This window comes from Tiliqua scincoides, chromosome 5, assembly GCF_035046505.1.
Source record: "Tiliqua scincoides isolate rTilSci1 chromosome 5, rTilSci1.hap2, whole genome shotgun sequence".
Taxonomy (NCBI): domain Eukaryota; kingdom Metazoa; phylum Chordata; class Lepidosauria; order Squamata; family Scincidae; genus Tiliqua; species Tiliqua scincoides.
In genome coordinates, this window is record NC_089825.1 from 9,540,550 (window position 1) to 9,557,464 (window position 16,915).

General features: G+C 38.3%; 1 protein-coding gene across 1 annotated transcript in view; it reads left to right on the top strand.

Annotated features, from left to right (window-relative positions):
• The window catches only part of UBE3C (ubiquitin protein ligase E3C), a 74,894-nt gene extending 58,390 nt beyond the window's left edge, over nucleotides 1-16,504 (top strand). Inside the window, exons 19-23 of the mRNA XM_066629053.1 lie at nucleotides 3,592-3,804; nucleotides 9,792-9,980; nucleotides 10,076-10,142; nucleotides 11,545-11,675; nucleotides 14,930-16,504. Coding sequence (XP_066485150.1) covers nucleotides 3,592-3,804; nucleotides 9,792-9,980; nucleotides 10,076-10,142; nucleotides 11,545-11,675; nucleotides 14,930-15,100 — 771 coding nt within the window. The 3' untranslated portion in view covers nucleotides 15,101-16,504. The remainder of the gene's footprint in view (nucleotides 1-3,591; nucleotides 3,805-9,791; nucleotides 9,981-10,075; nucleotides 10,143-11,544; nucleotides 11,676-14,929) is intronic.
• Nucleotides 16,505-16,915: the final 411 nt, after the last annotated feature.

Genomic DNA, 16,915 nt, shown 5'->3' on the forward strand with positions numbered 1-16,915 from the left:
ATATTTTGAAGAATTTGGCTTCAGAAAGCAGTGTTAATTAAAATGATGATCAAGCTTGCACAATCAAGGTGGTTTAAAAATGCTTTATATAGTTTTTAGATTAAGTTATAAATGTTTGCTATAGAGCTACCTGAAGACTGATAGAGATGCATTTGAAAAGCATTATTTTTTTTATTGATTCTTAATGTAGTAAATTACTAAAGTTATTTGGCAGCAAACAGAAATGGCCTGTGATGTTGTTCACATTTATTCTCCTGATAGCACCACAATTTGCATTAATTGCATTGCTAGTGCACTCACTTATATTAAAAGGCTTCTACTATAATTAATCCTTTTTATTTCAAATCATTTTGGCACAATTTCCAGCAATAAACACTCATAAAAGACAGACACTTGAAAAATAACATGCAGGTTCCTTCAATATACCTATTGCTATTTTCCCTTGACATGGAGTTATTGATAGGCTTCTAGGAGTCACTGTTACATGTGGCTAAGAATTAAGACCTATATGAAAAATGGTAAGTGGATTATTTTGCATAGAAAATAGACAGTTCTTGAATCTGTGTAATTAACCTGTGTTTAGAAAATACCTTGATTTATGCTTACATTTGTATTTCAGTTGCATACATTATGGAAATTTAATTTATAATCCATTTAGCTGATGCGATCATAGTGTTTAGGGCTATCATTTATTAGTGCTGTTATATTGAATGCTTTAAAGGCTTAAACCTGACTTGTGTTTCCAAAAAAAGTAAATACAGAAGCACTTGGTGAGTCATAGGTAAAATTCTGCCTTAATTCAGGTTGCTTTGGAATACTGTGTTTCACAAAGTGTTGGGGGTTTTTGCTGCTAATTCAGAGCAGCAAACAATAATCTTACAGATTGCCAATTAATGATATACTCTCGAAGTGTGTTTTTTAAATTCAGCCACACAAATGAAGGTCTTCACTTCCATTCAATTGTGCATTTAGAATGTCATATTTGACTTTTATCTCATGGTGGTAGGTCTGAAAAGCTACTTGGTTCCTGTGTGTTATCATTGATAGGCAGGGTGACCAGATACAATGGAAGACAGAGTTCTTATAATTTAACCATTGTATCAAAGAGGGAATTTTGACAGGTACAGCTTTTTAAACCCTTCCATGTTGAGCTGCACCTGTCAAAATTCCCTCTTCTCTGCTTTTCCAGGCTCTGATTCATCTTGGTGTTAGGATGCTGTATAGGCATAATTCAGTGTTCACAAAATTTGGAGTGAGAAGTACATAGCAAAGAGATAAGAAACTAAAAGGAGACAGATAAGAAAATCCTCTTCATGCTATCTCCCATGCATTCCTGTTTGTGTGTGTGTGTGGGGGGGTGTAGCTGCACCAACAAACCTTGTGCAGCTGATGATGAGTTGCAAAACCCATCCTCCCATAGTCACTATTTATCTGTAGCAATCAACACTAATCAGGGGAGAGATGCTCCCCTTGATTGCCACTTTAAAATGTTCTAGAGTGGCAGTCATGTGGTGGTTATCTCCCTGCGGTTAGTGGTGTTTGCAGCAGACAAATGCTGATTGTGGAGATGTGGGGCTTCAGACAGCATCAGCAGTAGGGGTGGTCATATCACATTTGTTCTGTCCCCAAATATATAGGAATATGTGGGGGGATAATATATGTGGAGATGACTACAGTAAGTGTCAGATTCCAGTAATGAACTGAAAATTACCATCAGACATGTCTCTGGATACAGACAGGAACATTGCTCCAGTCAGCACATCTCTCAGTGATAGATCTGTGTGCCTGCTGTTAGGTGCATTGGAATTTGAACCCCCATTAGTATACAGAGGGGGAGCTGGGCTTGTCCAGTGAAGAAAAGGAACTGGATATTCTTTGTTCTAGAACAGGGGTGTCCAAACTTTTTGGAAGGAGGGCCACATCATCTCTCTGACACTGTTGGGGGTCAAATTAATTTACATTTCAAATTTGAATAAATTTACATATATGAATATATTAGAGATGGAACTTGTATGAATGAATGATAGTCTTGCAATAGCTCAGAGCTTATAAAGATCCTTGCACAAAGCAAGGGTGGCCTTTCCTTTGCTGCTACTGCTGCGTCACAGATGTGAAACAACAAGCAGTGGAGGGAATTTTCATCCCACAGCTCATGTGAGAGGTCAAACAGTCATCTTCATACTGAGAGCAGTTGCGTTGGGCCAGCATGGGATCCAGCAAATCTCCGGAGGGCCAGAGGCTCATTGGAGATTGGGGGCTCCCCGCGGGCCAGATTGTGATTCCCTGAGGGCCCCAAGTGGCCCCCGGGCTGGGGTTTGGGCACCCCTGTTCTAGAATTTAGAAATTTCCCTGCTGTGAGATGACTAGTTGACCAAGAGACTGTTTTGTGTCTGGGAGAACTTTGCATTTGAAACTGTTAGATGCTTCTGAAAGGAATGGTCTGCTTCTGCTTATAGAGATCTGTTCTTAGTTTTAGCAAACTCAGTTTCTGGTGAATATCCCTATTAGCTACAATATTTTATATGTGATTGGGATTTGTTGCTTAAAATATTTATATATTATGTGTCAACAATAAAACCTAATGCTATAGTTAGGGTGTAACCTTCTGCTCTCTTGAGGATGCAGCACGCAGTATCTGTCTACACTGGATCTTTTCTGTATTCTGTAGTTTAGCAGACTTTTTATGAGATACAGAATTCAGCATCTTAAGGACCTCTGTTTTTAACCCAAACAAATTAGCCCTTGTGAAGGTGAAAATGGGTAGGAAAGTGTGGGAACAAGTCCAGATAGATCATCAAAAGCTAGAGGAGGAGGAAGGAATGAATTGATGTGACTTCCTGTCATCCAGGGTGCTGAGCTTTATTGCTCTGTGTAGCAGAATGAATTGTACACAGTTTATAAATCTACTTAAATTTTGCAATGGAATAAACTGTTCTTGCTGAAGGATTTGCTTTACCCTATTGCAAAATTCGGGGTTATTTTTTTTTAAGAACGCAAGATTAAGTTCTGCTTTGTTGTAGTAGTTGTGGTGGTGGTGGTGGTAATATTCAGACATGAAAATAGTCCAGAGATTAAAATGAATGTTGGAAATTGTATACAACTTCCCAAACCATAGATGAAGAAAATCTTTTGGGTTGAGATGTTCCATGGAAATTTCTGGAATAAAAGAAAATAATTTAATCTTATCTAAAATCTAAAAATATTTAGATTTTATTTAGGTATTAGATTTGTGATATGTAGGCATGCGTCACTTAACAGCCTTCCACTTAACAACGAACCATGGTGGTCGAAGCACAACAAAGAGGCTCTTAATGAGGCAGTCAGGACTCCCATAGCCTGCAGCAGCATGTCTGTTTACACAACAAAGAGGCTCTTAATGCAAAGAAGAGGCAATTGGTCTCCAGTGTGCAACCAGTGAGTGTCTGGCAGGGAGTGTGTTTACACAACAAAGGCACTAGATTGGGTTGGATGTTCACTTAACAACCCAATCACATAACAGGGATTGGAGAATATATCCCCATCTTTAAGTGACGCACACTTGTATTAAAGTCAGTGAATTAATATTCATGTCTTTTATGTTTTTCCCCACAGGCTTTATATGAAAATATGCTTGTTGAGCTTCCATTTGCTAGTTTTTTTCTCTCCAAGTTGCTGGGAACAAGTGCAGATGTGGATATTCATCATTTGGCTTCACTGGATCCTGAAATGTACAAAAATTTGCTTTTCCTCAAGAGTTACGAAGGGGATGTGGAAGAACTTGGACTGAACTTTACTGTAGTGAATAATGACTTGGGAGAGGCACAGGTAAGAGACTAGTTCGTTTTCCATTCCTAGCATAGCTAGTTAACTATTAATTTCACAGTGACTTTTCTGTTCAGATGTCATAGTGATAAGGCACATGTGCAGCAACTGCTGTTTGTGCAACTTAGGGTCAAAGCATATAGACTCTGACCATTTCACTGTTTGGACTGAAACCAAAAAACCAAAGACAACCAGCTGATGTCGCAAGTGGCACTTGCTTTTCGATAGCAAGTTTGACTCTTTAGAAAATGATTTGTATGTCAACAAAAAATGATTGTATGTTAAGGTTCTTGAGATGCACAGCTTGTGGCCACATGAACAACTCCCTGCAACACTTTGTACTGACTTATAATTTTGCAGTCTAATTGGAAGCGCTTACATGTTGGCATGTACTGATATTTCTTTTCCAGTTCAAGATGATCTTTGATATCATCTCAAGAACATCAGTAATACAAAATACAGGCGGCTCTCTGTATCTGCAGGTTCAGTAACCAAGGGCTGCAAAGCACAACTTCTGGTTTTCAGCCAACTTCTGGTTTTCAGCAGGCTGAAAACCAGAAGTCATGTTTTTCAACCCTCTGAAGGCTTTAGAAGACCTTCTGAGGGTCAGGGAGTCTGCACAGTGCTTCCCCAGCCCTCAGAAAGCCCTACGGACATGACAGGTCTGGTCACATTCAGAGGGTAACAGAGTGCCTATCGGATTTGAACATCCATGGGTTTTGTTATCTATCGGGGGAGGGGGGCAATCTGGGAACAGATACCCTGTGAATACAGAGGGATGCCCTGTACTAGATTTGTGGACACTTAGGTTACCACAATTGCTCTAATGACTCTTTTAAGCTTAATACAACACTCTTGGTCTTTCTGAATCAGGCATTGTACTTCATTGTTGTTTTATTTATTTACCAGATTTTTAGACCGTTTTTCTAAAATATCAAAGCAAGTTACGTTGAAACAGTTTAAAAACAAATCTAAAACGGTATCTAAAACCAGTAGCAATGAATCACCAGCATAAGCAGGTATAATTTTTATAGAGAAAAACTTAAAATAGACATTGTTAAAATTAAACAAGCAAAAGGACTGTTCAAATCTCATTATGAAGGGAGTTTCACCACTGAAAAGTTCTTGTTGCTGGCAGATACATTTCTGTCAATGGCACAAAAGGTTCACAGTCACAGATCTCAAAGTCCAGGAAGGTTGATATGAATGTGGATGGTCTTTTAGGTAATGTAGACCCAGATCATTAAGTTCTAACCTTGACCTTTAAAGGTCAAGGTTAGAACTTTAATTTGGCCCAGAAACAAATTGATAACTCCTGTAGTTGGTGCAAAATTGGTGTGATAGGCTCCCAGTTACTTGCTTCTGGAGAACTCTGGACTGTCTTCAAAGACAGCTTCAGGTACAGTGCACTACAGTAGTCTAGCCTGTACATAATCAGTGCAGCTGGGCCTAGGTCCAACTTTTCCAAGTAAGACCACAACTGATGAACCAGCTAAAGCTGGTAAAAGGCATTGCTGGCAACCACTACCACCTATGCATTCAGAGACAGTGCTGAGTCCAGGAGTATGTAATGCTTTTAATTTTTTTAATAAGTATTTGTGCCCCATCCATCTGCCAGCCAGGTTCCCAAAGTACATATAACATCAACATTGGGAAAATAATCACAACAGAAAAGAGGTATGGATACTTTTCACTGGATGTTTTTTCTCCACAGTTGGTGGACATTTTCTCTTTCAGGGCAAACTGCATATTTTCTCTTTCAGGGCAAGTGCAGCCCCCTCTAAAACAGACAGAATTCTTCCACCAAGAGCATCAGTATCCCCCCCCCCCCACAGTATCTCTATCTTACCTGAATTCAGTCTCTGTTGTCCTGATCCACCCGAAACAAACTCCCCATCAACATGCATTTAATACCTTACAAATGCCTAAAACATGCACTGTACAATATAAATTGCACTCTTAATGATGGTACGCATCAGACTTCAAACTGTGTCCTACTGCAAGGAAGGACACAGTCCTTTCAAACACAAACTTTTTCAGTGAGAAGAATTTGAAAATTGGTTTTATATAAGAGTTGAATGTGTGTTTGTGTCGCCTGGAACTTGCTAATAGAATATGACAAGCAATTACCATTTTGCAAACGTTATAGAATGAATGCCTCCTGTCTTGAAATGGCAATATTTTGCTAGGCTATCTTATTCAAAAGGAATAGAGTCTGTAAAGACTTCTTTTGGGACCAGGCAACCTAATATTAATTGTTAGGAGAACAGAGGTTTGATTACTTTCTAGTCTGGCCTTTTCATGAGTACCAGCCCAAAGGGCTATTGGTTTCATTCCCCAAAGAGTATGTAATTTAGGAGGATGGGGCTATTGTGTTCTGATAATGCCTCCAGCCACGGGGTAGATGGCACTCTTAGCCTGGGAAGGCAGCTCATCTGAGAGAAGGAAAACTCTGATCCCAAACGTCCACTGCCTTGGGGCTACATCCAGTTATGGAAAAGGCTTCAGGAGTCAACCTTGAGGCAAATTCCGGAGCCGGAGTCCCTGAGGCAGTTCATGGCTGAACACAGTCACGTTCTGGCAACTCCTGGTCTCTGCCTTTCCATTGGACCATTTCAGCAATGTGGAGAGGGGGGATTTGCTGCATGGGAAACAGTCTATCCTCCATATCTACTTTACCAGGGCTTCGCGCACTGGAGAGGGTACTCTGTTCCAGAACCACCATTCAGAGCGCGATACCATAGTCTTCCGAGACTGAAGGATGCCAACAGTGCCTCCAGGCACAAGCTTCTCCCCGCCCCCACCATGTCCACTGATATCCAGAATGCATGGTGTTGTCCACTGAGAATTTATCCTGCCAAAAGCATACAAATAAGTAGCATGGCCTGGTGATATCCTCAGACCATTTGAAATATGTCTTACATATTACTTCTGAAATGGAATCATAGCTCACTGGAATATGGATTCTGTGTGCCCAGAATGTTTGGGGAAGCTGTTATAAATTCCAGAAGCTGCCCTGGATTTTTTCACTATAGGAGTCTTTATCATTCTCTCGCCTTGCCAAACTTTTCAGATTAGAGTTGTTTACTTTCACTCATCTCTGATTGTAAATTTGTGGTCGGTATGTTTAGTATAGTCTTCACATTGGTCACTTTTATTTTGATATCGCACCATGCTGATAAAGCCTTCTGGTTTAGAGGAATATTGAGCAATGGAAGGTGCATTCTCTCACTTATGTTAACAATGGAAAGGCTTTAAAAAGGGTATCAATTCATGCAGCTATAAATTATGGCTTGTGTAATTTTGAGAAGACTCTCTCTAGTTATGGTATGCCATCTAGTGGTAGAAGATGTCACAGACTAGGCTGTTGCTTCCTTGGTAGATGCTTCTTGATTCCTTCTAAGAGTGGAATTGCCTCCATATAATCACACGGTACTGACAGTAAATTAAGCCTGTACACACCAGCCTTTTTTATGTTGAAATGCCTATTTCTCACTTGGTGATTATGGAGCAGTCACCAGGTGTTGCTCTGTGTTCTATGTTGTTCTTTAATCTTTTTAAGTGATATCTTGGACTGTAAAAGCAGTTGCAGCATCTGCCTTCACAGTGTGGACTGTCGAAGTGCTAGAGGTCCACCTGGAAGGAGAAGTGCTGCTGCTGCTGCTGCTTCATTGCTTGTCTCCTGTATTTTCTGGTTAAACTATTACATGTACTTGGTATGGGCTGTTCTCCCATTTTAAATAACCAAAGTTTAGTCCCTTCACCTTGCTAGGATGAAGCCCAAGTACGTATGCTTGACGTAATTTCATATTCTTCTCTTTTCACTCTAGCATCACTCTCTCTTCTTTGCCCCCCTTGTTGTCTTCCTTGTGTTCATTCTAAAATTGTGAGCCCCTTTGGTTAGGAACCCATAGTCTCCTCTAGTGTAAAGTGCCAAATATGCTGAGACACCATGTAGATAAATGGTGTTCTTGTTACTTTGCATCTTTAACTAGAGAAAGCAAATAAATAAATAAAAATTAAGAATGAACAAATGGTGCAGTTGCTGGGAGATGCAGGAACTACTTTCAACCACCCTAAATTGGTGGGGGGGGGAGAGCTTTGATGTCTGGAATCGTAAGCATATTTTCTAGGAAAAAACCCACTGGGATTGCTCCCACTAAATTAAAAAGAATTTCACTGAACTGAGGAGAGACTCTTGCAAAAATATGCTTAGGATCTTGCTCTCACTTTTCTGCTTGCTCACAATTAGCAGCTCATGCTTGCCTTTGCTTTATGGTTGTTGCTTGACTGTTTTTGGGAATATAGCTCTGTGTTAAAAGGCAAAGAAGCACAGTTTTAATATTGCTTTCAGCTGTAGTCCTCAGCAGCATGAGAGGGGTCTGTTGGGGAGAAAAGTCCACCTGTTGTTGCACGGTGTTCAAATTGGACAATTCCAGAATAGCTTTGCATATGTTTATAACATATTCTATACTTGCAAGTAAAATTATTTAATTTCCAGAGCAGCTTTACCTGCATAAGTTAAACTCAAAATTACTCAAGTGCATCAAGTGTATCATCCCTTTGGATATGAATGTTAGGCTCTCTCCAAGGGTAATTGGACCATTATAAATCCATAATACGAGCCTCTTTCTTTCTGCAGTTACTTTTTGTGTTTTAACTGGAAAATGTCATCAGAGGAGCAAGGGCGAGCTGATGCTTAATAGTTGTCTCTTTGCTGTTTGCTCAAAATTGCATCCTGTGTTTTCCCCTGTCAGGGAAAGAGTATGTTTGGAGTAGACCAGGAATGTCCAAAGTTTTTGGCAGGAAAGCCACATCATCTCTCTGACACTGTGTCGAGGGCTGGGGGCGGGGGGGGGGGGGGAGAATTAATTTACATTTCAAATTTGAATAAATTTACATAAATGAATATATTAAAGATGAACTTATATGAAATGAATGAAGGTCTTGCAATAGCTCAAGGCCTATAAAAGGCCTTGCACAAAGCAAGGCTGGCCTTTCCTTTGCTGCTACTGCTGCGTCACAGACATGAAACAACAAGCAGTGGAGGGAGCCCTCATCCCACAGCTCATGTGAGAGGTCAAACAGTCACCCACATGCTGACAGCAGTTGCGTCGGGCCAGTGTGGGCTCCAGCAAATCTCCAGAAGGCCAGAGGCTCATTGGAGACTGGGGGCTCCCTGAGGGCCACCTCGAGGGCTGCAAGTGGCCCCAGGGCCGGGGTTTGGCCACCCCTGGAGTAGACAAATGGCTGTACAGGAAAGGGTTATGCATCCTCTCCATGCACTGCTTCTCTGTGCTTGAGTGCAAACTGAAAGGGTATGTTTCACTGGTGACAGAAAGAAATGTGTAATTTGGTCCTCACTATCATGTCTTTGGGATAAGTTAATACAGTTGTGAATGGCTGAGGTGAATTTCAGACAAGAACATAGACATGTACCATACGCTGATATGCATAACTGCATGTATCGGTATGTCCTGTCAGATGTCAATATCAGACTACCATGACTGAGGCAAATGTACAGATGTTTGTTCTTGGGAATTTCTGGCATTTAATTTTGATGATGTTTCTTCCATACTCTTGCTTTTGTCTACTGTCTGTTATTTTATCAACAATCAGATCTCTCACTTTTGAAGCATTCTGTAAGATCAATTGCAGTGCTCACTTTGGAAATAAGGTGATTTAATGTTGTACAGCGGTTTTCACAGTGTTTCCTTACATTATCTCTGTTAACCTTGCCTTTTCCCCTGTACCCAGAATTTAGACTGTATGCTACTTTGAGCAGGGCCTATCATTTTTATTTGCTCCATACCATTTTTATTAGGTCTGTGAATGATCATCAAGGCTGAGGGTGCTATATACAAATAATGCATTAATAGTTGATTAAAAGTAACGTGGACTGCTGTACCATTAAAGTGTTTTGAAACATGATACTAAGATTGGGATGACAAAATAAATAAGTTATTTCATAAAGATTTTTGTGTTTACAGGTGGTTGAACTGAAGCCAGGTGGAAAGGATATTCCTGTCACCAGTGCTAACCGAATCGCATACATCCATCTTGTGGCTGACTACAGGTTAAACAAACAGATCAGACAACATTGCCTTGCGTTTAGACAGGGTCTTGCCAATGTTGTAAATCTTGAATGGCTTAGAATGTTTGATCAGCAAGAAATTCAGGTATTGAATTACTATATGGAGAAAATAATCAATTTAATAAAATAAAAATTACAAAGAATTGACATTTCTCCCCCCCCCCCCTCCATCTTTTCTAGGTTTTGATTTCTGGTGCCCAAGTTCCAATTAGTCTGGATGACCTTAAAACTTTCACAAACTATTCAGGCAAGTATATTGTAATTAAGTGATAAATGAGCCATCACTAGTCAAAATCAATGATCCAATCCAAGAAAGTGAGTCACAATTAAGTCTCATTGATTTCAGTGAAAGAGTTAAGGATGTGGTTAATTTTCTCACATTGAAATTAAAGAGACTTGCTTTAGCTAGATCAGGCTGCAAATCTCAAATTCAGAACTTTACTTGATTTGACCCTGTTCTAGTTGTAGTGCCTGATAAATTGAGAGACCAGGTGCCATGAACGAAAAATTGAATATTCCAAGGATATACTGATTCGATTCACAGTACTTTAATGCATTTATATAATGCACATTTTTGATGATTGGGGTTTTAAGGCGGTTTTATACAGTATGGATTAAAAGAAAATATTAAAGAGCACTTTACCTTCTAACATTGGGCTATATCCAAAGAAAGTCAGGACTCTCACATTCCATTGAAATTAATGGGACTAACTTGTCTCATTGATTTCAGTGGTGCTTAGTCATCATTTATTTTCTTTAGATGCAGCCCAATTAGCAGTGACTATTGTTCATTGTAGGCAAGTTATTCTGTGCATTAGGCTGCAGTCCTGTACATGCCTGCCTGGGAGTAAATCCCAGTGAACAATGGGGTTTACTTCTGAGTAACTTGTATAGGATTGGACTTGAACGTGTCTCAAATTTTTGACTAAGTTTTTTGATATGCAATTATATTTAAATATAATTAACAATTAAAACATGTATCTGCTGGTAAAAGGCAGATATCTAATCAATTGAACATTCTTGAACACAAAGAATTTGAACTATTATATATTAGTATTTGTGTTTCCATCCTCTATTCCCCCATGGGCTCAGTTCAAAATATCTGAGTTTACCAGATGTTTCTCCTTCTGGAACTGGACTGGCCCAGACCTCCTTTGTCTCAGAGACACAATTAGCCTTCGTGTTTTCCCTGTTTCTCTTCTGTGTGAACTTGTCTGTGGCTAATATTCATAGGTCTGGGCTGCTTCCAACATGTGTTGAATCTCATAGGTATTATGCATTCATTGCATTACTAAAAAAGCAAACCAGAATTTTCTAATTCTAATGTGGATTGGATGTGCCATTCTGTCGCCATCAATCTCTAAAGTATTGATGTACCAGTGGAATTTAGCACATGTGGTTCTTTGCTGGAATATGTAGGCTGTGCAGCATGCACCTCTAGCTTCCTGCATGAGTATTATAAGAAATGTGAAAAGATAGTAGTGAGATAACTTGCAGCATGGTATGACTGCAGAGTATTTATACAACATTAAAATTCAAGTTTCTCAAGTTCATATATTCCAGGTAAGTTCACATATTTGTTGTTTAACCATGTATAATTGCAGTGCAGTTCAGTTAACAGAATTTGATTTACTTTTGAAAAACTCTAGGTGGTTATTCTGCAGATCACCCAGTAATCAAAATCTTTTGGAGAGTTGTAGAAAGCTTCACTGATGAAGAAAAACGTAAATTACTCAAGTTTGTGACAAGCTGTTCAAGACCTCCTCTTTTAGGCTTTAAGGTATCTGCTTTTCTAAATATTGCTTAAAATTAATCCTACTTCAGTCTGGTTTATTATGGATTCAATCATGTTTTAACTAACAGATTAAATTTTTAGAAAAAGATATAATAAACATATATATTCAACATTTGCACACAAAGCTAAGTTGTGTTAGAAATAAATGTGTCTCTTATAAACCCTAAACTAAAGACTTTGTTACCCTCTGAATGAACAAGCTTGTTTATTTCATTTTAGAACATTTATACCCCTCCTTTCCAGTCCTGTTGAGCAGCTCAAGGAGGCTTTTAAGGTTAAAATATAATACAATATGAAAACAAAAAGAAAAAAATTCCACAACAAAAATGGCATAGAGTAAAAGAAGCTGCAAAAGCCATTAATATAACAAGCAGCTCATCAACTAAAGGCTAAGTGGAACAAAAAGGTGTTAACCCTATCACCTTGGAATGCTAGCAGGAGTAGTTATAATCTCCAGTGGAACTTTTCATAAACTGGGCAGCACAACCTAGAAGGCTCTGTTGCAAACTGTGTCTCCCAAGGAAGCAGCAGCTGCAATAAGGCCTCTCTAGGTGTTTTCATGATGGACAGCATCTTATATAAATAGATTATCCTTTCTTAACCAATCTGTATCCATTATTAAAAGGTACATAGATTTTGTTTTAATACATGCATATTGTGCAGAATAAATTACACTGTTTAGCTGCAAACATCAGCATTCTCCAGTCTCCACCCATACGTACACATCTCCACTCACCTGTTTACTTGACTGGATTTTAATTGTCTTTGAAATGTCTCTTGAGAGTTTGGCTGGCTGGGCCAAACAGTATGATACTATACAGCTATTCTGTATCTTAGCTAGTTCTTCCTAGTGTCCGTGCCTACCCAGAAAAATCCTGTCACTTTAACACATATTATTTGGCATGGGTAAATAGGAAAGAAAAACAGCTTTCTCCATAATACGACTTATGGGCAGTGATTCCCGACAGCTATTACTGCTATGTGATAACTACTTAAGTTGATGAATATGTCCAGTACCAAGAGCAGTTAATGTTTGTCCACCAAAGTGAGGAAGATATACTGTTACCATGTTGTTCCCCCTGAAGATATGACCCCCTTTAAACCACAGAGGAATGTTCAGAAAAATAGTATTCAGTATCTCTAATAAATGCTTCTGCAGTATTCTGAAGATGAAGAGCACCATGTACTGTAAGTAGTAATTAGTACTTGCCATGTAATAAGTGGATTCATTTAACAAAAGAAATGTATTGAGGGCAGCAATTAGTGCAAAATGTCTTCAGTAATTAATTGTACATAGCTGTATTAAAATAGAAGATAATGAAACATTACTGTTAAGAACATAGCTTTCCAATAGCCTAGCTTTGAAATCTTGTCTATGAAATGTTGTGGATCCTTCATCATTGCTAAAGTTAGTTCAGACTCATTTGGAAGTATTTTACTTATAAATAGCACAATCAGGACTTGCAGCATTTAAGAGAAGGGAAAAAAAGGAACCTTCTCTGCCAACTGCCTGGGCTCACAATAACATGTGCTAAAGCTAATTAAAGTTTAATAAGTTTAATAAATGAGATTGTTACAGACAAAAAAAATCATTAAAGTGCAGTTGAAAACTGTTAAGTTACAATCAGGTCACACAATAAATTGATGGTGCTTCTTACTTCCCTACTATTGCAGATTCCCGTTGCATGGTATTTAATTATGCAACAAACGGTGCCCTTGGCGTGACACTTCAATATAGAACTTCATTTTTAACATTTTTAAGGCTTAAAGTAGGAAAATTCAATTAGCATTTGGAAAGGAACACTAAAAATACAGCATTTTAGCTATGACATACATTTTAAGGCCTTCATTTAAACAATAATTTAACTTAAAATCTCATTAACCTCCCGGATTTGGGTGTTAGATTTTTTTTTTCAGTTTCTAAAACTAGACAATCTATTTTCACTCACTAACACATTTGATAAAATTAATACACACTTTACCAATGAAAGTAGAAGTCTGGATATGGCATATAAATGTCCTATGCACTCCTCTTGGGGTGAGATTTGATTTTCTAAACCAGGCGTCTCCAAATTAGAGACCGCTGCACAATGGGAAGGGCGTCCCAGGAACAACCGGCATTGGCCGTTCTGCTGGTTCTTCCTCACCACCATTCTCGTCCAAACTGAGCTCCAGGCCACCGTGCCTGCTCAGAAATCCAGGCACAGTGGCTGCTGAGGCAACGGAACCCAGAAGCGGCGGGCCAGAACTCAGTTTGGGGGAGATCGGTGGTGAAGGATGGCTCCCTCGCAGAACGGTAAGCACCATTCACACGGAGGAGGGAAAAGGCAGGGTGCTGGATCTGGCCCATAGGACAGGGTCTGGAGAACCCTGTTCTAAACATTCAGGGAAATTTTACTTAAAATAGTGGTTTTAAAATTTTAAGTAATTTTAATTACTTAAAATTGCACCCACTTAATTTTTAACACATGCATAATAGCTAAAAACAGGTTAGGTGAAATCAACAGGAGGTTCTTGAGAGAGACTGAGAACTGAAGACCTGCTTAAGCTTACACAAAAAACTTTGACTACCTCAGCAGAACATTTTCCTTTTAGCCACTTACCCTCATGGTGTATCGGAAACTGCTTTTGAAACTCCCTTCTGTCTTAAAAAACAGCTCGCCATGGAAACATGGGCAGGCTGCTGTTCAACAAAAACAAACTGAAATCTCTTCTGGTCTTAAGGAACATTTAGCTGTTCTTTGAATTTTTAGCTGGCTAGACTCTAAAGCAGGCATCATGTTAGTCCATGTTGAACAACTGAAATATAAGAATAGACTAAAAAGGGGGGAACGGCCATTTGAGCCATTGTAGTCACATTTCAGGGTTTTACATGCATTTAAATAATAATAATAATAATTAATAATAACTTTATTTTTACCCCGCCTTTCTCCCCGAAGGGACTCAAGGTGGTTTACAACAGATTAAAAAACATAATTTAAAACAAATAAAAACATATTAACATAATTTAAAACAAATAAAAACATATTAACATATTAACATTCTACATTTAAAGATAACTGCATCTTCACAAGTCAATGTGATAGTTGCAATTACAGTTTTGCTGTTTGAATTTAGGAGTTATTTTAGGAAGATCAAAGGAAATGCTGTTTGGAAATGCCAGTGAAATTATTTTTTCTTTTCCTTTGCTGGAAATCTATTCCAGTTTGTTCATTTTTGTGTTTTTTCTGCCTTGCCAGGAATTGTATCCTGCCTTTTGTGTACATAATGGCGGCTCTGATTTAGAGAGACTACCCACTGCTAGTACTTGCATGAATCTACTGAAGCTTCCAGAATTTTATGATGAAAATCTTATGCGGAGTAAACTTCTTTATGCCATTGAATGTGCTGCTGGATTTGAGCTGAGCTGAAGTTGAATCAAACACTCTGTTGAGTAATCAGTGCCTACTCCATAAGCAACACCCATACTTCATATAGGTTTCTACACCTCACCTTTGCCGTCAAACTCTCAACTAGGTTCCAGTTTAACACAAGATGTTGCTCTCGTTCATTAGCATTTAACTACATTGATGCTACATTGTTCTGATTCAAAATAATACATTTTGTGTGCAATTTGATAGGCTTTCTATGAAAAAGCATATTTGGGCACAGGAACACCTTAGTGAAAATAACCAAAGATAAGCTTTGGCTTTGTGCTATTCAAACACAAATAACTCCACAAGCTGGCGATAAAGCAATGAACAGAACAGCCCACTGCGAAGAAACAGGGTGATGTCCTTGGATTGGGGAGGTGACAATTTGCAGGTTTCCCAGAACACAGGCTAAAAAATTACTGCAATTGCACATTTTTTTCAAGGAATTGTTTACAGATGTTTCTGCACCTGTAATTGTTGTGACTGAACACAAATTGCATTTTTATTACCATGGTAGGCATTGGGGGGAAACGTTTAGTATGTATTTTTAAAAAATACCTTCCAGAACTTGGATGAGCATCACTATTCTTCTTTTACTTCCTTAATCTATGTCATGATCAACTGGACATTGTTGCAATGGTGTAACTGTCCACTTTTTTCTTTATTCTGTTACATTGTCTCCTTTGTGCCTGTAGACTATTTTTAAAATGTATCAAACTTTATTTGGCATATAGAATACATTCAATAGTTGTGACTTTGAAGAACAAAATGCTTGTAACTACGAAAATAAAGCCTGATGCTTCAGTTCTGAATTCTCTCCTGTATCTGAAAGCTTGCAGGTGTTCCTATACCTTCATTAGTTTTCTCCATTCATGATAACTGTGCTTGGTGTAGAAACTGATTTGTTTTTCATTATTTTTCATGACAAAGCAGCTATGAATCCATATGCTCAGTTAGCAGGTCTGCTTGGACACTAAGGAGGGGAATGTGATACTTGACTGTTTGCCAAGGGAAACATTGGTTTCATGTTTCAGAAATGGTCCTAGCACTGGGTCAACACTGTCTTCATGTGCAATTCTCACTAAATTATTTGTTCTAAAATAATTGGAACTTAAATAGTTAACAAGCAGAATCAAGTGTGTCCTTTATCATCAATTGAAAGAGACCTGAAAACTTTACAACTGAAGAAACTATTTTACTGCTGCAGGAAGCTCCTGAATTTCATATTTAATTAGCAGTAAACAGCAATATATTTTAAATGTGCAGAAGAGCTCTGAGTGATTTTAAGATGTTTACTAGTGTTAGTACAAAATGTATAATTTCATGATTTGGATAAGAAATGAAGTGTTAAAAATGCTATTTGTAGTCTCTATGTACAGAAATAAAACAATTGTTTTCTTTTTTGGTTTTGCTCTAAGCTGTTTTATTTATAACTGTTACAATACCCTGCTTATTTTGTTCCTGACAGTTGGCTGCTTGTTTTTGTTTTGTTTTTAAATATAGATTATGGAACTTAGTACAGAAGAACTGTAGAACAGGACTGCTGCCTTCTCTTAAAAATGAAATTTGAACCTGTCCTCTTTAAAGTATTTATTTTATATACCCAAGCATTAAATATTTTGAAGTTATTTTCCAACTGAGTTAATTTGTTTTCTTAAACCTGTCATGTTTGTAAGTTGTAAAATGAAAATTACACTTTCTATTGAATGGTAGTATTTTTAAGGTTTCATCAGAGTTATGCCACATTATTAAATGGCTGGTAATTGCATTTGCTCCTATTGTGCACAAGACAAATAGTTTCCAAAGTGGCAT